Raw genomic sequence first — 22,484 nt, 5'->3', positions numbered from 1 at the left:
ATTGTTGCCTCGGCTACCAACCTCCGCTTTTTCCCTCACAGGAACTCGAGGTTTCTGTTCTGTCTGTTGAGGCGTTTATTCAGAGGTGCCGTCGCACCTGAAGGAGAGTGAGAACTGCTCTTTGTCGTACTAAAACACGCACCCGCTTAGCCGCTAACCGCCGTCGCGTAAGAGCTCCCAGGTACGTTTGTGGACAGCGAGTTTGGCTGTCCACTCTTAACCTACCTCTACAGTCCAGCTCTCGTAAGCTCTCGCCTCGGTTTGTTGGACCTTTTTCCATTAATAAGGTTCTTAACCCTGTTACTGTCAGGCTAAAGCTTCCTCATAAGCTCCGTCACATCCATCCAGTGTTTCATGTGTCGTGCATCAAACCCGTTATTCGGATACCTACCCGTCCTGTCCTGTCCTGTCCTATCCTGTCGAGGTGTGTGAGAGTTGTTTGGAGATTAACCATTGTTCTCTACCCAGTTCATCTGCTGTCTGTGGATCACCAGCTTGCCTGCCATCCGTGAGTTTCATTCATTGGACACGGGAGGAGTTCTTAGTTGCTGCTCGCCTCCTTGCCGGCGCTGAACCAACTATTTACTAGGACAGCATTATTGTTTTTGTTTTTGTCAGATCTGCGTCCATTGACGGCAGTCTCCTTATTTCCAGTTACAAAGAAATAAACTCTGTTATTTGCATTACCTCTGCTTTTGGGTCCTCTGTTCGAACTGTGACAGGCCGGTGTTCTTACGATTCATGCTACCCATCGAGATGTGCTACTTACTGGTTATGCGCATATGCAGACTTATTTTTCTATTGCTTTCAGCGCTGCGCTCATTGTCTTTTGTCTTTCGGTCTGTATTTTCACAGCGATATTGCCTATTTATAAATGAACGGCTCATTTTAAAATCTTCCCGGCATACTGACATTTGTTAAGACATATGCTTTAAACATTACAATCCTCATGATAACTTTTGTTAACTTTACATCAAGTAAATCCACTTTTAAAAGCTAATTACTCCTAGACAGCAATCCCATAGAAATATACAGAGCGACCGCAAAAACAGAAGTTCAAAGACAATATTCTAAAGATGGCGGCGCCATCGTTTCTCTGGCGCATAAGGTCTAAGTAAAAACTATATAGAAATGATAAATGATAAAAATGAAAAACTAATAAAAATCATAAAAACACACAACAAAATTACTAAAACTTTAGAAAATAGTGAAAACTATGTTTCACATAAAAAGGTCCAAAAAGTCTGTGTAGTGGGCATTAGGAGAAACCTGTGAATCCTGAGACTTGTGTGGTTGCGTTTCCTCCTCTTTCTGAGGATTTAGTGTAGCAACAGATGTCCAAAGTCAGTCCTTATCCCTTTATCCCTGTGGATGGTTGAGAGCTAGAGAGAGACAACAGACAAGGCTTTAGAAAATGCTAAGAAGCTGAGTGAGTTCATGTTTACTGAGAGGATGGAATACTGGTGGAACTTGTTGAATGTTCTCACTTTCTGGGAACTGACTCAGGTGCCATTGTGCTATTGCCTGGTGCGACACAAGCTACCAGTTTTATGGATTATGCCAGTCAGTGGAGATCCAGCGAGGGGCAACATTACAGCAGAGGTTCTTCCTGCTGTTGAACTAGCATTGAGTCATTTGAGTGAGCAGCCGTCACCTCTTGGCAACTATGAGCTTCAGTTTCACCTCACAGACTCGGAGGTAATACAACATACCCGCTTCTTTTTCTCATTTGATTTTGATGGTTAGCCAAAAGAAGCTCAGAAACTACTAATGAACTCTCAAATGTTAAAGGGATAGTTGACTCAAAAATTACAATTCTGAAATCATTAGCTAGGCCTATTGTCGTTCCAAACCAAAACTGAATTTCTATCTATAAAGTCTATATCTTTTAAATTTATAAATATCTAACAGATATATTTTGGAAAATGTTTTTGTTTTTGTTATACAATTAAATTCAATGGGGTCCAAAGTAGCCCACCAACTTTTATTGCATGCAAAATATCATCTTCACAATATCTTCTTTTGTGTTTCACAGAAGAAAGGAAGTCTTATAGATTTGGAATTACATGAGGGTGGGTAAATGATGACAGAATGTTCATGCTTGGGCATGAATTCTCTCTGATAGCATTTCATTTCATTCATCAGTTGATTTAAAAATAAATATAGACATTATTAATTTCTGCTACAATTAGAGTTGGGAGTCTGTCTTTAAATTATTTTTATTATCCTTCAAACAGCCTGAGTTGCTAAAGCTAATGCCACTGTTAATAAGAATAAACTTTGAAAATGTAAGAAATTACTTGACTTAAATTAAAAGTCTCTCCGTATTTTTATTTTATTTTTTATTTTTGTTAATTATCCTTGCTTCTAAGATAAGGTACAGTGAAAATCACATACACTACTAATCTGCCATGATCCTTACCATAGATTACCAGATGACTGCCGTTGCATTTTGTACAAGCTGTGTTAGCTGGTTAAACCGTAGAAAGAACCAAATATATTACAAGCCAAATATGTTTATCAGTCCATTTTCTGCTGCATTCCCAGCAACAACAAAAAAACCTTTCTCCAATGACATGTATACTGATAATATTGTTGCTTTTTAATAATGGGATAAGCAAGGTAAAAGACATCCAAATTTGTAGTGTTGTTAAAACCCATTGTACATGGTAATCACATGATACCACTAGTCTTTCCCCTGACCGCTCAGTACTGTAAATCAGCCTGGTTCAAACGTATAAAAAAAATAAACATACACTACATTTTGCTTATCATCTTGACTGTGTCTGTATTACACTTGCACTATTTCTGCTTTTAGTGTGATAATGGCAAAGCACTCAAAGCATTTTTTCACACCATATGCAATGGCCCCAAACCTATCATGATCTTTGGAGGGGTGTGTCCGTCAGTGTCGTCCATCCTAGCCCAATCACTGGAGGGTTTCAACCTTGTGCAGGTACTGAATCAAATCTGATTATCTGACTGATTATCCCCACTTCCATGGAATTTTTAATGCTAAACTCAAATACTTGAGAGACGTTGGTGTTTCATTTAAATTTGTCCATTTATTTCTTTTTTTCCCAGCTGTCATTTGCGGTAACTGCACCTTCACTGACCAACAAAAGAAGATTTGCAAATTTCTTCCGTACTGTGCCATCAGACAGCGCAGTTAATGTGGCGCTGGTGAGGTTTCTCAGGCAGTATGGATGGAGTAGAGTTGGTACATTGACCCAACGTGAGCAGAAATTCACAGAGGTAATACTACTTACTAATCTGGGAAAATTTGAAACATATTGGGCTTGATAGAAGGTGAAGTGAAAACTTGTATTCTCTCGAAAAGGTACAGAGAGACTTAAGCAGGCATCTGGAAGTGGCTAACATCCAGCTAGCTGAGGCGGAGAGCTTCTCTGAACTCCCCTGCGATTGTGTGAAAAAACTAAAGGTGTGTATTTGAGGGTCTGGTTTCCTCACACACATTCTGTAAATCAACTATGAACTTTACTCAAGACTTATCTGTATTGGGTACATCACTACAGAGTTGCACGAAAGCTAAAAAGAGGTTATGTATATGTTTTTTATAATACACATCCAAAAATCACATTCCATAATGCATATTTATCTGTAGACATTTATAAAGCTTTTTGTTTACAGGAAAATGATGTGAGAATAGTGATCGCTCATTTTGATGTGAACTTAGCTGCTAAAGTCTTCTGCTGTGTAAGTATATCCCAGCCATACATTCTTGAAAAAAGAATTCTTTATTGGCATTGATGGTTCCATGAAGAACCTTTAACATCCATGGAACGTTTCAATCACAAAAAAGCTTCTTTATAGTCCAGGGAGCGTATTACAGAATATTTCTATCTTAAGTCTTAAGTTAAGATCTAACAAGTTAATTTAGGATTTTTCACAAATTCGTATTACAGAAGCAAATCTTAAGTTGATTTAGGATTCTTATCCTATCTTACAAAATCTCACCTTATCTGTAGTTGGGAAATCTTAAACCCCTCCATCGAATTCGGTAATCAACTCTCAGGCCTGTTACCAAGCAACCAACGACACCCAAACAGCTGCTGTGTAGTAAAATGGAAAAACTGGAAAATGGTGCACAAGAATGGTGAAAACTATATAAGTGGTGATTTTCATTAAGTGAAGTTTTGATAAGCTTGGTAGAAAAGGCAAAGCCTAATCCTTTTATTTCATAGGAGTCTGTAATTATTTGCCATCAAACATTGCTGTTCTTCATCTTGTATCATTAATAAATGTGATGCCATTCTCAGACAGGGCTATTATTATGTGATTTTTACAGTTGGCTTTCAAATAATTTTGAAGTTAGGACACCATTGGGGTTGTCCTAAAGTTAAGACAGTTTTTAGGATTTTTTGTGGAGTTAGGATGCTTCTGTAATACCCTTTTCCTATCTGTAGTTAAAATATTATGCACTTAAGAAATGTCATTTTTTAATTGCCATGGTTACTAAACAGTTAAGATAGGATTCGAAAGTTAGGATCTTTCTGTAATGCACCTCCAGGTTTTTAAATTATAGAGTGCTGCAGGGATTACATATTTTATGTAGGCCAAACCCAGAAATGACTCCTGATTTTCATCGTCCTGTACTCATAAATAAAGACTGTGGTAACACAAGCTCAAAATATTTTCACATTTAATTCTACAGCATAAAATACATCAGTTATACCCCTTGTGATTTTTTTAAAAGCTTTTATTTTATCTTAAAATGTAAAAAGGCGACTGCTGACAAGTGGCTAAATGGGACTACAGAGGTTGATGGGGACATTAAACATAATCATGCCGAAAAGGGAAACTCATCTACACATTAGTCCGTCAAAATTTAAAGCAAGTAATTAACTGGCAAAGAAAATAATGTTTCTGTTATGAAAAAATAGTCCATCATAATTTCCAATGAATCAGCCTACATAAACAAGACAAACAAAACAACTGTAAAATTAATACTGCAGTCCTCTGAGGTAATTTTCATTACACTTGATAGGTAAGTGAGAAGCAAGATGCAAAGTTGCGCTTGTATGAAGCGAGTGCAAAATACCAACACTAGCAATGTATCCGACTGTGTCCTGGAGAACTACAAACCACGCTTCTCATTACGCGCACTACCACAAGTTATGCCCCCTACAACTCAACAGCCAATTTGCGAATGTCATCAGAGACCCATCCCCTGGATTCACTAATGTCATCAATATTACATCTCTCTGTGAACTGAAAGTAACAGTAGAAGTTGGTTACTGTATATGAGCAGATACAGTGTTTCCATGAATGATGCCAAATAATAGGAAATCTCTCACTGCTGAATTCCACGATTGACCAGTCAGAATTAGATTTATACATAAACATACCATTGTGTCACAGGTTTATAATCTCAGCATGTATGGCAAAAAGTACCAATGGATTCTGCCAGACTGGACCCAAGGCAGCTTGTTGACTAACACTGACTCCACCAACTGCTCAGCTAAAAACATACTGACTGCAATAGAGGGATCCATCAGTGCAGATATCGAGACTCTTAGCTCCAGACACATCAGAGGGATCTCTGGCAGGGTATGTTTGCATTTAACTGCTATCATCATTTTTGTTTTAGGGCAATGAGCAGTTGTTGTAAACAATATGACATTGTTTTATAAGGATTGTTTTTTTTGTTTTCCATATCTATACTGATTCTAATCAGACACCTCAGGAGTACGAGAAGGAGTATGATGAAAGACGACGGCTGAAGGGTCTGGGTGCAAGCAAGTTTCATGGCTTTGCTTATGATGGTACATGGGTAATTGCCAAAGTTTTAACAAGAGTCATGGAGACTGTGAGGTACAGAGAGAAATACAGCATCGATCGCAACTTTACTGTCACTGACCAAGAAGTGGGACAAATGATTCTGGAGGCCATGGACAAGATCAACTTCTTTGGTGTAACCGTGTGTACAACCTTTCAAAATTCTTTCTATACATCCATCCATTCATCCATCCATCTAAAGTTGCATTTTTATGTTATTGTTATTCAGGGTCACATTATGTTCCAAAAAGGTGAAAGAATGGCCAGTGTGAAGTTTGCACAGTATCAAGGTACAGATCAATTTGTTTGAGGATTCATAGCTTTCTTCACATTGTCTTTTTATTATTCTTGACAGCAGATTTTTCTTACTCCATAGATGGAAAAACTGTCGATATTGAAAAATATAGTGCCATTACAGACGAACTAGAGTTCATCAGTCCAATCCAATTTCAAAGTAAGACTATGACAAAGAAAATATAGAGTTTGATGTTGTGTATACAGATATTTTTATATATCTCACTTACATGCTGAAACGTTTGTTGATGAAATTTCAGTGATATTATAAATAACTGTCCTGAAATAAAGCACATGCATTTGTCTTCTACAGGGGATAAACCCACAAAGGATCGAACCCATGTATACCCTCAGAGAAAACGCATCAGTGTATTACTTTATGGTGTTGTGGCGTTTCTAACTTTCTTAGGAATTTTTACAGCTTGCAGTCTCCTAGTCTTCAGTGTGAAACACCACAATCATTGGTAAGTCATGTGCTAGGTTAATGATCATGAATGTGTATTCATTAATTCAACAGTACTAAAAGCATTTCTTTGAAACTATGGTTATACGTCTGTATTCTATTCTTTTGTATTTCACAGGGCCATTAGCATGTCAAGACCTTTTATGAATACTTTAATTATTCTTGGCGCTGTGTTGTCTTATTCCTCCATCTTCTTCATAGGATTGGATGGGTCTTATCTTTCTGAAAGAGTATTTGAAGTTGCTTGCTCTGTAAGTCCTTATGCCATCAGAATATTGTTACAGTTGTTTTTTGGTTAGCACTTTTTATGAAGGCATAATAATGAAATCTGCTGTGGGTTTATTTGTCTAAATACAAAATATTCTACATAATAATGATATGTGGCATTATTCACAGGTACAAATGTCATGTCTATCTATTGGATGTACAGCATCGTTTGGGGCCATGTTTGTAAAAACGTGGAAAATGTATTCATTCTTCAAAAAACACAGCATGCAAAAAAAGGTAAGAAAGATTTACTGTTTGTGCTTGCTATATAAAAATAATGGCTATATATTGTTTGAAAATAATTTATTAAATTAATGAGGGTTACAGAGTGTTATTCCTGTCGGTCTTTAAATTGTTTTTTTTTTTTTTTTAGCTACCCCAGACCACAAAGGACTATGGGCTAGGGCTCCTGGTTATGTTTCTTTTGTTGATTGACCTGAGTTTATTAATTTGTCTACAAATTTTGGATCCTTTGAGGAGAACAGTGAAGGAGTATCGTATAGAGGTGAGCACTATGCAGAACCTAATTTTCCAAACCTGCCAAGAACATTTGGACACACTTAAAGCTGGCATTAATTTGGAAGTTGCGGTAGTGTTTTCTTCCCTATTGTGACCTATAGCTGAGTGAAACGGCTTCTTGAACAAGAAAAAAATGTAGGGCGGGACTTGATTTCATCCATCAGGAATTTATTGGATGGTTGTGGTTTGCTATTGCTGTGACCTCATTTGAGTGACTGTTTGTCCCACCAAGAGGTGGAGAAGTTGTTTTGATTAAAGTTCTAAAAAATAATGATGTGCACGGATGAATAATTTATAATAAATATTGCAATATTCTGTAAAATATTAATTCATTGTCACAATACAAGCTTTCTCAAAGAAATAATTCACCCAACAATGAAAATCTATCGTCATTTAATCCAAATCCATATGACATCTTTCTTTTTTTGGAACACAAAATGGGAAGAGACTGCATCTGTTATCATGTTTTTTTTTACCTTTAAATTTTCATGCTTATCAGTCTTTTTCTCTTTTTGTTTTAGGCTGACCCGCACGGGCAAGATTTTTTCATTCAGCCCTTTTCAGAGCGATGTGAAAACACATACATGGGCTTCTGGATGGCTGCATTCTATGTTTATGAGGGGATACTCCTGGTATGAGATTAGATTAAAAACATGTCATACAGTGATTCATTAGATGGCAATAATGAAACCGATGACAAAAGTACGTCTCTGTCTCCTATACAGCTGAGTACCTGTTTCCTGGCCTGGACCACACGACACATGAACATCCCTGCCATAAATGACAGCAGGGGTATCCGATTCAGTGTCTTTGTGTCAGTCCCAGTGATTCTGATTGGTACATGTGCATCCATGCTATGGCAGGATCAGCCAAATGTGCAGTTCTGCATTGTATCCCTTGTGATCATCACATGCTGCTGCTGCACTCTGTGTATGGTGTTTCTTCCAAAGGTATGATATGCATATTAGCTGCAATTCTCATTTTTTTCAAATCTTTTATTTTATCAATTGTCATTTGTCACAGTGTTTTGAACTCCAGCCGATACCCATATATATTTTACAGATTATCATCATAAGGATGGGTCCTGATCCTGCATTCTTGTCAAGGCGGTTCCACCTCACACAGTGCCATAGTGAATTACAAAAGGAGAGTGGACAGGACAATGATGTGAAAAATATTTTGGAGCAGGACGACACAGGAGCATCTGACTTTGGGACTGACGTGACACAGAACATCTCGCTAAGCCTGGACATTCTACTGTCAGAAAACCTAAACCTCAGACGGCACATAAATGAAGTGAGAAGCTTTTTGTATTTACATTTATTTACTTTTCAGACGCTTGCTTTATTACTACGAAGAGAAGGCAAAATCAGTGAGTATTAAATGTCAACCCAACTGTAAGGTTCGTGCTCGATCGGCCCAAAGTCCGGCATCCAACCAGCACTGAAGGTCTTTTCTCGCGGCAAAGTATTTTTGGTTAAATTCAATAAATTTTTTCATATGTATTAACTCGTTATTTCATCTGACTCCATAAATGAAAAAGGTTTTAATGATATCTGTGCATCATTAAGTGTGAGTGAATGTTTTACTATTCTTTTTAAACTCTTGAATGAAAACAATGTCAAAGTCAATTAGAATAATCACAATTTATTATGTCAGGTAAATGTATCATTGCAATTTCATAATCAATTCAAAGATAATCAATGCAAAACATCAAATGCACTAGAACAAAGAGGAAAATTGTTTACCCGACATTAGAAATACATGAGGCTGAGAGGCTCGGCTTTGATTTGATTTGATTTATTCAACAATGATCTTAAACAAATACAATCATGCCAAAGGCAATTAATACACATTTCAAGACAAATTGTCAAGGATAAAATACAAAAAAAAACCTCAGGCTTATTTCCATTGTGGTCCTCTATATGCATAAAATGGACAAACAGTTCCAGTGGGAATAAAATCAAAAACAAACATCTCACACCTTAATAAATTCATATGGGATCTTAATTGGAAAGACATTTTTTTACTTCTCTTCTAAAGGACCATGCCTCTTGTAATTGTTTTAAATAATCTGGCAATTCATTCCAAGCAACTGCACTAGAGTACAAAAACGAATTCTTCCAAATTTCACTTTAAAACCAGTACAAATATATATATTATTTATCCTTGCCCTTGTAGAAATACCATGAACATCTCTCACAAAAAAATAGTAGTCATACAAGTATTTAGGAACAGTTCTCTGTATTATTTTGTACACCATCCTCAATTTCATAAAAATTACCCTTTTATCCACTTTTAAAAAACCCAATTCCCTAAAATGATTATTATTCAGTTGCGTATGAGGATGTAACCCCAGAACGATTCTACACAACCTGTTCTGAGCAGTCTTTAATTTATTTTTAACTTGTTTCTTAGAGCCACTATACCAGACAGTTACTGCATAGTCAAAATGTGGTTGCACTAATGCACCAGCTAAGATTATCAAGATGTGTTTATCTAAATAAGCAGCCTGTCTTGCTAAAAATTGTATTCTATTACTTATTTTCGATAGAGCTACAACTGCCATGCTATCCCTTGTCATTTTGTTATCTAGAATACATCCCAAATATTTCACTTCTTGCTTAAAAGTAAAATTCTCATCTCCCACCCTTATTTCTGAATTGGGACATTTCTTCAATTTCGCTGCAGAACCAAATAAAATAGCCTCAGTTTTCCCTAAGTGCAAAAATAACTTATTATGAAAACACCAATTGGATACTTCTACAATTTCTCTTCTTAACTTGTTTTCTATTGTTTCTTTATTTTCATCAGTAACTATTATTATGGCATCATCCGTATATAATGATACGTTGCTAGAACAGGCCATCTTTCAATAATTTATATAAATTTAAAAAAGTAAGGGCCCTAATACACTTCCTTGTTTTACTCCACAATAAATCAGCAAAGAGTCTGAACGCACTCCATTTATATCAACCATTTGACACCTATTCGTAAGATAAGATTTAATCCATTTACATGTATTAGAATCAATTCGGCTCTCAGTTTCACGGGCTGATCTGAGATACAGAAAAGGCCCCGAGCCCCTTGCTACATTCCATTATATAGATAGACAATGTATTTTTGCATTTAGAGGTAACACCTTTTGAGAACAGGAGGGCTTAACCATCCCACCCTCCTTTGTGTGCATGTTATCTCTAAACTCTTAAAAACCTTATTACCTTTTGTTTTACTTCTTTGGAAATGAGACGTTTGTACCAGTCGCACTGAGACATTTCGAATGATACTAAACATGTATAATACTCAATGATAATCATTCACATTAAACCATTTAGATTCTTGGGTGAGTTTGGGTAATCTCTGAAGAATGAAGGGGAGAAATGTAGATTAGGATGAGGGAGGTGAGGCCTTCATCTCGATAGTGCACAGGGGGGAGTTCAATATGTTAATTTCATGAGAAAACTAGTTTTCCAGTCTTACACAACCAAACAACTTGAATAAGTATCCAAAAGTGGTAAAATTAGACAAAACAGACAATAATCTACTACTAATAATAATCAAAATAATTAGAATTACTCACAGTTTTACCTCTGGTGGTCACAGCGACTTACAAGAACTCGCATACAGTGCATTGTTACAGTTTTTCTCCAGAAAGCAATAACACAATCAAGAAGGGATGTCAAACCCAGGAGGTTCACAAGTACAACTATGTAGAGGACGTGTTAAAACATGTTCAGTCAGTTGTTTTGGGATGGATGAAGTGCCTTTAGAATCATTTGTATGTTGTTGTATTAATTTTTTGTGATTTCTTATAGCTGGATGCTGAGCTGGAGAATTTGACCAGGCAACTAAATGAACTGAGTCCTTGCGTTATGGAGAATGTCGTCATCAGAAGTTTTGTGCACAAAGCAGGTATAAAATAATGTATTGAGCGAGTGCACCTGTGTGCAGATGCAGCAAACTCAGTCTTTATGGATTGATGGTTTAAAGGGATAGTTCAACCAAAAAGGACAATTCTGATTTTCTTATCATTTAAGTTGAACCAAATACAAGCTGTTCCAAACCTGTTTGAATTTCTTCATTCTGCTGAACACAAAATAACCCCATTGACTTTTATAGTATGAAATAAAAAGTGCTATGGAATTCAATGGGGCCCATCATTTGTTTGGTTACCGACATTCGTCAAAATATCTTCGTTTGTGTTCAGCAGAAGAAAGAAATTCATACAGCATGTCACAGTTTGGGGTTGAGGAGATGAGGCGAGGACTCAAACGCAGAAGAATAAGGTTTTTATTAATAAAAAAAACTAAAAAAAAAACTACCCAGAGTGGGAAACATGACTTGACTAGATCACAGGAAGAAAACACAAAGATAACATACCATGCACAAATGACAACGAACCAACACAGGACTGCAAACACAGGGAGAATAAATAGGGAGAGCAAACAAAGCAGGTAACGAGGGAGGACAGGTGGGGCAAATTAATCAATAATCAGGTAACAAGGTGGGCGGGGTTAGACAATGACAGAAGAGCACATGGCACAATGAAAACAAATCACAAGCCATGTGGTCACACAAAACGAGACATGAACACGCAGCCAATGAGAACACTCCTAAGCCACGTGTTCACACAACACATGACAACATGAAAGGCACTTAAGGCACACAAATGCAGAACACTTTGGTGTCCCATGATTTTTAAAAAGTATTAAGAAGTTATTAACTATTATCTAACACAAAATTAACCTGCGTGAAATGAGGTTGACTTAAATCACATAAAATATCTTCTACTATCTGTGTTCACATAATCAAACTTAACAATTTACCTAGGTTATAATTTAAAAAATGTTGTACTTTCGTTTCCATTTTGTGAATTCTTAGGGATTTAGCATCATTCTTCGAATTGCTTTGAACTCCAGCTGATAGTTGATACCCAGTGGTTCTGTAAAGGGATTACATTTTTTTTTATAAAAGTTTACTTTTTATGAAAAATCTCAATGTTATGTCTTTTTAGTCAAGGAGAAATGTCTGACTCTCCCCGAAAGCTCCAAATGCAACAGGTTTCTGCTGGAAGACATCAACTCCCCTGAACAGTGGGTTTCATGTCTCTATCAATCCTTTAAAAGTAAACTGGAATTTGAATGCAATGTTCTGCAATATCCTTAAGTTTTTTTTTGAAGAAAAAAAAATGTCCTGAAAATTCCAGATCACTTCATTTAATGGATGTGTTGCTTCCACAGCATTCAGCGCAGGCTCTCTCTGCAGTTACCCATTCTGCACCTTGCCTACCTGCCCTCAATTGGAGGAGTGGACTCCAGTCCTCTAAATAGCCCTTCTGACAGCCCTCAGCATACACTGATGCCGAGGACATATGGAGTGTTGGTGACAGGACTGTGATTTACCCACATACACTTGCACAAACAGTAGGTTCATATTTTGTACACAGACATGGAGACAAAAATGCATGCATTGATAATGTAAGCATATTTCAAAATTACTTATTTATATTGTATATATGTAGTACATCTACCTGTGACTCAAATTTCAAACTCAAATTTAAATGTTAAATATTTTAAACAGTGGATTATTTTTAAGTTTACAAATAAAGCTGCTTCTAAATGACTATTATATTTTAAGAACAGAATAGACGAAGTTATTGGTTCAGAGAAGATATGATATTGCATGCTATTTAAAAGAAAACAATGATCATAATTAGCAACTACAGGAGTTGCCATTGTTTCTACAACTAAAGTTTAAAAAATGTTCCACAAAAAATTAACAAACAAATGTTTTGAATAAATATATGAAACCTTAGCTCTTCTTGTGTGTGTATTTCTGTAAACAAAACAACAAAAGACATATGGACAAAGATTAAATATCACATTGTATCCTCACATAGCTTAAATATAACATGGTATGCCATGAAGATGGCATCCACTATTGGCCAACCTCTGCCGGCTAAGGATAGCAGATACCTACCCATCGTCCATCTTGATGCTGTTCTTGCTAATCTCATAACCGAGTAACTTGACAGAAGATTGATGGAAGAGACACTGTTCTGCCTTCAGAAACAGGTGAAATTCATTTAAGCGTTGGAGGATCGAAATTCGGCTATTGTCCGAAACATCATGAGGTCATGGATGTAGACGAGTACAAACAGTGTGGAGGTACTCCCGGAAACATATCGTGGGACATCCAGGAATACGGAGGGGATGATGACCAGGCCATACAGCATCGCGCAGCACTCATAGTGGCTAGTAGGGGTCACAAAACCGGTCTTCCACTCGTACTTTCACGTATCAGGATGAGGTTATAAGCACTCCGGAGGTCCAGATTATTGAAAATAAAGGCACCACAGAGTTATTCCAGATCTGCTGGGACGAGGGGAGTGGATAACAGAATTTTGCTGTGATCTTGTTAAGGGCCTGGTAGTCAATGCAAGGCCTCTAGCCCCTGTCCTTTAGCCACAAAAAAAGAAACTTGAGGCAGCAGAAGTAGATGGTAAGATGTATCCTTGATCGAGGGCCTCCTGAATGTACTCCTCCATGGCCTTCTGATCACTGGCTCACCCAGTATGATGTCAATGGCGCAGTCCCATGCCAGGTCTCTGTGGTGGTAACTGGGGTGTAACACTCAGGAATGTCTACATACTGCTGTTCAACCGGGCTTTCAATGGAAGTGGAATTCAAAGGAATGGACTTGACATGTTAAGAGGTAGGTTCGAAAAGCAGGATTGACCATGGGACTGGCGACGTCCATCGGTGAAGAAGCGTAGGTGGAAGCAGCAACGGTGTGGTGGTGCTTGGCGAGTGCTCTTCTTAGTGCATGAATGATCTCCTGAAATCCGTCTGGTTGAATGGTTATATCAAATGGATTAATCAGTCTCTTTAAGGTATATCAGGTAGAGGGTCCTTGGTCCATAATGGGACCAGACAATGATAGCAGTGCTGATGAGGGACAGGTGCATGTGATTAGTATTCGAGAGATGTTGGACACTGGAGTAAGGGTGGAGCCTGGTGAGTCTTTGATAGGTGCATTATAGCCACTACAATTGCCAACAAATATGGGCGTTCACAAGTTCAAACTCACAAATAATCAGATTGAGTAAAGAGTATGCGTTTTTTGGCGTGCTGTCCCATAATCAGTGTTATACACACTGTACAGTGCTATCATTTCCCTCTGATTTAAGGGATAATTTATGGGTAGATAGGTTTAGACGTAGATATATGGTTAATATAAATTTTTTGGACAGAAGTGTTGTTCCAGGGATGCATTTAACTCGGCAAAATCAGGAGGTGTGGATATGATCACATAATTTGAGTGATGTATCTGCAGCGAATCATCTGCCTGTGATTCATAGTCATAAATCACAGAAGACAGGCAGCGCTAAGAACTTCTGAAGTTACATCATACTCACTCAGATCCCATCATTTAGTTTTGGTGTGTGCACACTTGAAACCCCTATGGATGTTGTATAGTAATTCACAAGTTATTCACAATAAAGTTATTCACAAATAAACTGTAGCAGACGCAATATAATAAAAATAATATATATATATATTGTTACGTCCAAGGACGTATTCATTTATTTATTTTTTATTATTATGATTATTTTCTTCTGAACTTCTTTGATTTACTTTACTTTTGAAAGGGTGGGTGTGGTTGTGTGCCCTGTGTTTTTGGTTGCTTGCCCCCTCTCTCTCTCACTCTCTACTCATTCTCAGGCCTAATCATCAGCACCTGTAACTTGTATGTGAGTGTGCCTGAGACGGAGAGTATAATGGGGCAGTCCAGTGTTTGCAGTAGTGAGTCACACTTCTCCCCTGCTCCAGATTGAACTCTATTGTGTAACATATTTGCTTCTGACATTCAGAGACAGTAGTTGTGAGTTAGCAGTAGCTAACTGAGTTTAGCAGTGGCTAACTGAGTTTAACAGTGACCTGTGTTAAGTGATCTTGATCTCACATCAACTAAAAATTAAGCAGAAGGTGTTGTTTTCTTGTTAACCTGTTTAGTAGTTACTCTTGTGAGGGAAGCTGAAGGGGGTGAGTGCCTTTTTCTTTTAATACTGGTTTTCTCCCTGTTTTTGTATAGCAAGGTAGTTGAGGGAAGTTTGTTATTCCCTTTCGAGAATGGTCACTTCGTATTGCTTAGCTAATACGCTGTAGGGGAAACTCCCTTTCCTCGAAATATTGAAGCAATAATTTAAAACGCAGTGCAGCTGCAGAGTGAACACAGCAGAGCTTCCTGTACGTCAGTTAGCTACCCTGCCCTCGCACCCGGTTGCGATTGCCCCTCCTTTGCACACACCCTTCGTCTCGTGCGTCCTCCGCATGATTCAGACAAACAACGGGTGTCAGAAATGAGTGAGCCCACGCCGGCCCCGCCTCCCGCGTGACTCACTTTCTTCAGAGAAAGTATTTTCTCCGGTGTTATTCAACACCTTCAAAGAGAGCTTGCTCATCCCTCACAGTTCCCTCTTAGCTCAGGTATCTGTGATGCTTTAACTGCAGCACGGGCCTGTTATAAGCACGCAGCCCCTGCAGACTAACGCTGCTTTAATCAGAGAACCGCTAAACCAAACAAACAGAGCAAACTATAGCTGCAGTCAATGGGCCCGCTGTAAAGCGCCGGCACCGCTGTAGACAAACGCTGTTCTCACGGCAGCTCAAACAGAGCGAGAAATAAATGTTTCCCCTACAGTTCCCTGCTCACGGCTGGCTGGGAATGTTCTCAAACCAGTTACCAAGCCCGTTACAAAGCACGTACCAATGATACCGCACAATATCACTGCAGTCAGCGCGCTCGCTGTGAAGCGTGCGCCACGACAGATAGTCATTGCTTCAACAGCAGCTCTGATAGAGCGATTCATGAGTGTTCACAAACCAGTCCAGGCCCATCATAAAGCAGAAATCTGGCACTTGCTGCACAAAGACCCTGGACCAGTCCAACGGCCAGGCAGAACCAGCAGGCAGGGAATCTCGGGGAGCAGACAGGAACCAACACAAGACTCAAGACAAGAGATAACAAAAACAAGAGCAAAACTGAAAACTGGAAAAAATTAAAAAACTGGAAAACAATAAGAAACTTTGAACATGAAAAAAAGACAACACAGACAAGGCTGTCAGGGCAGAACCCTGACACTATCCCTTTAAGATTGACTGCAACCAAAACCAGTTGGTCAATGTGCACTCAAAGGACAAGTTCGGTATTTTACACTTAAAGCCCTGTTTTAAGATAGTTTCTTTCTGAAGAATAGAACGGTTAAGATTGAAATTTTGACAAATGCTGCTGTCCCGAGAATTTTCGGTTTCTGTATTAGGACAATATTACGCTATCCAAACATTGGCAAAGGTGCATTATCGCCACCAACTGGGCTGGAGTGTCTAATATTCAAGCTCTCAATGGAAGAATGTCCGGTTGTGAGGCTTTTGGAAAAATGGGTCCACAGTTTTACAACGAATGGTAAAACACCTGTTGGAAAGCATCTTTTGCAGCGATTTTTGCATGAGCATACCAGTGAACACCCCAGACCACTCGGTGAGTTTCACGTCTTTGTAAACTAAAGTTTAAAGCGTTTTATGAATGATTCTTCCAGTGCCCCTATGAAACCATTGTCGAGGTGGGGGGGGTGCTAATACAGAAACCGAAAATTCTCAGGACAGCAGCATTTGTCCAAATTTCAATCTTAACCGTTCTATTTCATCAGAAACGATCTTAAAACAGGGCTTTAAGTGTAAAGTACCGAACTTGTCCTTTGATGCTTAAGTTTCAACATATAACCTCACATGCCTTAAAATTTAGCAATAAGTGACAGAAATCAGTCACAATGTGTATTATTTTTATTGACCAAACTTACAAGACAGTCCAAAAGCCAAAAACATGAAAAATAACAATCAGTGGATGTGAGCAGCATATTGTACCATGTTACATAAGGCAGTGCACTGAATGACAGGATGTGGTTTCTCATTACGTCAAGACTTCTGAAAAACAAATGTAATTTGTGGTGCGGTTGGATGTGCTGCAAACAGTTTTTTCCATTTTGTTATTGTCTTTGTTACATTTTAAATGTGAGGTTTATGAAATTATTAATTGTGAACATTAAACAATTTTTTTTGGGGGGCAAGATCTGAAAAAAAGTGTCTATTTATAGCTGTTCTGATGCACCTCTGATTTCATCCTCTATTAATGAAGATCGTTCAGGAGGGGGTGTTGAACGTTGACTAGGATCCACCATTTCCACTTGTTCAGCTTTAGGTTCTTTGGTTGCAGCTTGGTGGCGGCACCTCTTACATCCAAATAAAAACAAAGGCAGAGAGCTCAGACCCAGCATGACCAGTGCCACTATCTGAAGTGAAAATTTGTGTTATAGAATTTGAAGCATATGACAAAATCTTTGAATTTATTTAATGAATTTCATCTTCATCCACATCAAACAGAATTGAAGCACCCAATGATTCACTCACCTGAGAAGTATTTCGAAAGCGAAAAAATTTAATTTGCTTTTCAGTGATGTTGTTAGGATTGATGAAAGGCTGACACCACGTTGTTGAAGCGGATATATCCGTGTGAACCGTAAGTCCTTCCCATGAGGTTTTTGCACAGGCAAAGTATTGTCCATCAAAAAACAGCAGCATGATCCAAACAGCAGCTGGAATGATGCAGGTCCCAATAGAGAGCAGGCGCTTTGTGTTGCATTGTGGGCTTTGAATATAAAACATGAGTGCACTCGAAAACAGAGCAGGAATCACAAAATACGCAACAGAAAACAGCAGGTTCATCTTTGGATCACAAGGACATGCAAAATCCATCTCCACGAGTTTCTCAAGTCCCACCATTAAAAAGCTAATAATTGCATTTGAATAAAAAGGACTCTTCTCTAGCTGTTTTTTCAGCTCTGCTACCCATTGTTTGCTCATTGTCCGTGTTGTTAGTCGGCAGGTGTACAGACTAAAACTGAAAGTGAATGCTGGCTGACTTTTGAACATTAATGCAACTGAAATTCACACCTTTCACATCTTCATGTGTCTCAGCATAAGACTCAGATCTGTGGTTGCGATTGAGAGGTTTAAACCTCTGTAAGAGACTGTGCACTAGTCACTTTTTATGGCACTTATAAAAATTATGAATATAAATAAAAGGACTGAATAGATAAATTAGTGCCATAATACTACAATTTGAATGATTAATGTGACATGGCACATTATATGTAAACATATAAAAGGCCTTGTTAAAAATATCAAATAGCCTAAACATAGCACAAAAATAGTTATGTTGGTTACTTATGATTTGCACCTGTCTTTCATTATGTTTGCCTTGTATTTATACTCCCTGTTATCAATCCCTTGTCCGTTCTTGTTTATAATCTATGCGTTTCTCAAATGTTGTTCCTATGATCTCCTGAGTATTTTGCATCGTTTTCGTTTTCTTTTCATCGAAAGAGTATGTGTGTTATCTCCTTTGTCATTGTGGGCTTTACTACTTCACGTCACATATTTAAAGCAGTTATTTATTCATTAATTGTATTTCAGTGAGCTACCCTGCCCCCGCACCCGGTTGCGATTGCCCCTCCTTTGCATACACCCTTCGTCTCGTGCGTCCTCCGCATGAATCTGACAAACGATTGTGGTGATGCGATCAATCCTTAAATAGTGATTAGGGGCGGATACGGCACGTTCAAGGGACATAAAAGGAGATGAGGTTGACATCATTAAGCGCGTCTTTCTGGGTCCTGGGAGTGACGTCATTTCTTGTGCGCCGTGTTTATGTCCAGGAGGTAAGAGCTACTGGTGGCAAGTCTCATTATGAATGTTTGGTGTGGAAGGGCAATTTGACACTCATGTGATTTACAGTGTGTGGCTGAGGAGTACTTTAGACCCGTCGAACTAGTATTTATTAATGTGAGGCCATAATTGGCACGCCATCAAGTGCACTGGGCGGGGCGAGTTACCATACGCAGGTATGTTAAGCTTATTTTAACGTTAGGTTCACGAGACGGTGAGTTCTTAAATTGAAATGTGTATTATATTTTTACAGTGACACGGGGGCCAGGAGGTGTTGCAGCAGGCTTTGTGGGCGCTGTTAGGCTTTATGCGACCCATTTGATGGTCCGAGTAGCAACTGCCTGCAAAAACGGAGGCTGCATTTTCAGGACCCCACTTCTAGGACCGCATTTCTAGGACCCTAGGTTTTTAGTGACAACGCCACCTACCGAATTAGAGGACCAGCGAAGATGGATGACATTCAGAGTGTGAGTATCAAATGCGAATCCATTTTTATTTGTTTAACTTTAAAAACAATTGTGATGCATTTCATTGGAAAGTTAACGTTGCTAATGTGCTGGTGATTTGCTAAACAGTCTTGAATGCTGAATAGTTAGCACGTTTATTTAACGGAACTGTTGCATGATAAGCCTGTGTTGACTTATTTACAGCACAATAAACTGTAGCATGTTCGTTCTGAAAGCTTGTTAATAACTCATTGTTTTTCCATTTTCTCTCTCTCTATTATTTTTTTTTCTCAGTTCAGAGGGGCTTTATTGACATGAGTGTTTCTAGAACCTTTGTTCCCACAACATCAAAATCATTTTTTTTCCCAATTCTTTGAACAGTATGCAATAATTGTGTTATGAACATTAATTGGTATGAAGATTGATATCATTATTTTTATCATTATCATTACTCTGTGGTAACTAAGATCTTTTAAATATGAAATTTAAAATTAGAGAGTAGAACATGTTCAACTAAATGTTCCTTATTTAATTCACTTCTCTTTCTCTCTCTTAGGAGTCAGTGATGATGTTGTCCATGTGTTTGTCCATCCATTGTAGTTTGTCTATGTGGTTCACGTCATGATCAAATTTGTTTTTGTGTGTGTTTTCAAGTTCAGTTGTTATATATTATTTTGTAAAATATTTTGTGTGTTCAATTTCAGTTGTTATATATTATTTTGTAAAATATTTTGTGTGTTCAAGTTCAGGTGTTATATATTATTTTGTGAAATACACAATCTTAAATCTTCCCCCAGAGTCATCCTTGTCTTCCCTCTGTACTTGAAAATGTGGTCCATCTAGTGACTGAAAAGACTATAACATGATTCCTTGTTTATTTTACTTGAGTTATTATAGTATGCTACTTAGACCCAATAATTTCTCAACATTCCTAGGAACCTGGTTTAATTGCAATAAAGAAAGTAGTATTTGGGTGTAATAAAACTTGGAGAAAAAAAACTCTAATGTAGTTAAAACTGGGTGGAAATACTGCCTTGGTGGCACTTTTTCCGGTCCTCCAAAACTAGGGTCCTGGAAATGCGTTCCTGGGACTGCGGTTCTCCGACTCGGTAGGTGGCGCTGTCACAAAAAACTAAGGTCCTAGAAATGCGGTCCTAGAAGTGGGGTCCTGAAAATGCAGCCTCCGGGACTGCAGACAGATAATATTGGATGGTCCTGTGAGGATTACCTGCATCCGGTAGTCATTCGAACTGGAGCGCTTCCGAACTGAGTTGTATTCTCCTCTGCAAGCTGTCTTCGACCATTCCTCTGCCTTTTATTGGAACGAGGCATCGATCGTCGATCTGTACCTTTCACTCTAACTGTTGGACGATCTCATTCCAGCGAACGAGGGTCTCTTTGACAACCATAACAACGCATTTGTTGCCGATCTGTACTGTATATTTATTCTAACTGTTTGACGATCTCATTCCAGCGCACGAGGGTCTCCTTGACGACCGTGACGACGCATTTGTTGCCAATCTGTACTGTATATTTATTTCTAATTGTTTGATTTTGTCTCATTTTTAGCGAACGAGGGTCTCCTTGACGACCGGATCGATAGTGCGTTCACAGCCTTTGGTGACGCTTCTAAATTTAGTTTTTAATATAATTGACATTCAGACCTGAGTACAGTGGCGAGAAGCTACCAGTTTTGTCGCTACTACTGTGTTTCATTGTGAAGATTATGCCACTGTGGATGTTGCTTGTGGATGTTGCTTGTAAATGTGTTTTGAGTATTGTGTTGTGCTGACAAGAGTTCACCAGTGTCAGCCAGTGAATATTGTGACAAACTGATTCCTTCTGGCAAAATGTGATGAGTGTTTAATTGACAGACCATTACGTGGAATGTCTATTTGTTTGGTTGTATCTCATACTGCTTTCTCTTCTACTCAGAATTGGGATTCCAGTATTAGCCAGAGTCCTCTGTGTGTGGTGGTGGTTCGGCTATCGGTCTGCAGTGTTCACAGCGGGTGATTTGGTGTTCTGTGGTGAGAGCACGAGTAGTTGCTGTGTTTATTGGACAGGCAAGATGAATCCCCCAGTTCTGAAGTGGTAGTGTTTGTGTGTGTGTGTGTCTGTCTGTCTGTGTAACGTGTTTTATGATTGATGCGTTCCTTTTGCTGTTTGCATATTAAAAGATACCAGTTGCATTTTATTGTATGTATTGAAGAATAAAATCTGTGAAGCGATTATCCTTGTCTGATATCTGACTCAGCCACTACGAATCTGTGTGTCTTTGCAAATTATCTGTGGGTCCCCGGCCAATTTCCGGGGTGGCGTAGTCGGTTTAGTGCCATAACTGGCCTTGTAGTAAACTCCTGATCGCAAGCTGCCACACAATGATTGTCAGAAATGAGTGAGCCCACGCCGGCCCCGCCTCCCGCATGACTCACTTTCTTCAGAGAAAGTATTTTCTCCGGTGTTATTCAACACCTTCAAAGAGAGCTTGCTCATCCCTCACAGTTCCCTCTTAGGTCAGGTATCTGTGATGCTTTAACTGCAGCACGGGCCTGTTATAAGCACGCACCCCCTGCAGACTAACGCTGCTTTATCAGAGAACCGTTAAACCAAACAAACAGAGCGAACTATAGCTGCAGTCAATGGGCCCGCTGTAAAGCGCGCACCGCTAGAGACAAACGCCATTCTCACGGCAGCTCAAACAGAGCGAGAAATAAATGTTTCCCCTACAGTCCCCAGCTCACGGCTGGCTGGGAATGTTCTCAAACCAGTAACCAAGCCCGTTACAAAGCACGCGCCACTGATACCGCACAATATCACTGCAGTCAGCGCGCCCGCTGTGAAGCGTGCGCCACGACAGATAGTCATTGCTTCAACAGCAGCTCTGATAGAGCGATACATGAGTGTTCACAA

General features: G+C 38.8%; 1 protein-coding gene and 2 long non-coding RNA genes across 4 annotated transcripts; 2 read left to right on the top strand and 1 right to left on the bottom strand.

Annotated features, from left to right (window-relative positions):
- The first annotated feature begins 1,314 nt into the window (after positions 1 to 1,314).
- On the top strand, positions 1,315 to 13,156 carry LOC143723535 (gamma-aminobutyric acid type B receptor subunit 2). 2 transcript variants are annotated; one of them, XM_077216070.1, is made up of 19 exons: positions 1,315 to 1,698; positions 2,819 to 2,956; positions 3,085 to 3,255; positions 3,341 to 3,442; positions 3,652 to 3,717; positions 5,383 to 5,571; positions 5,699 to 5,941; positions 6,029 to 6,089; positions 6,176 to 6,253; positions 6,407 to 6,557; positions 6,675 to 6,807; positions 6,953 to 7,060; positions 7,197 to 7,328; positions 7,864 to 7,974; positions 8,068 to 8,292; positions 8,405 to 8,638; positions 11,158 to 11,254; positions 12,357 to 12,435; positions 12,583 to 13,156. In XM_077216070.1, exons 1-19 carry the CDS (start codon positions 1,438 to 1,440, stop codon positions 12,737 to 12,739), a joined length of 2,736 nt encoding a protein of 911 aa, XP_077072185.1. In that variant the 5' UTR covers positions 1,315 to 1,437; the 3' UTR covers positions 12,740 to 13,156. The 2 variants fall into 2 exon arrangements, with proteins under 2 accessions (XP_077072185.1, XP_077072194.1); XM_077216079.1 differs by having other exon boundaries at positions 1,577 to 1,698; positions 3,161 to 3,255.
- Positions 13,157 to 17,169: 4,013 nt separating this feature from the next.
- Positions 17,170 to 17,948, bottom strand: LOC143723522 (uncharacterized). Its single transcript, XR_013197140.1, has 2 exons — positions 17,809 to 17,948; positions 17,170 to 17,690 (listed from the first exon to the last, which is right to left on the bottom strand). It is a non-coding gene; the product is annotated as an uncharacterized LOC143723522 (long non-coding RNA).
- Positions 17,949 to 18,276: 328 nt separating this feature from the next.
- On the top strand, positions 18,277 to 20,360 carry LOC143723529 (uncharacterized). The gene is made up of 2 exons (XR_013197142.1): positions 18,277 to 19,301; positions 19,379 to 20,360. It is a non-coding gene; the product is annotated as an uncharacterized LOC143723529 (long non-coding RNA).
- Positions 20,361 to 22,484: the final 2,124 nt, after the last annotated feature.

This window comes from Siphateles boraxobius, unplaced genomic scaffold (assembly GCF_051911475.1).
Source record: "Siphateles boraxobius isolate OS27281-9 unplaced genomic scaffold, OSU_SipBor_1 12, whole genome shotgun sequence".
NCBI classification, from domain to species: Eukaryota; Metazoa; Chordata; class Actinopteri; order Cypriniformes; family Leuciscidae; genus Siphateles; species Siphateles boraxobius.
The sequence above is the reverse complement of the archived record's forward strand: the minus strand, read 5'-3'. Positions and strand labels throughout refer to the sequence as shown.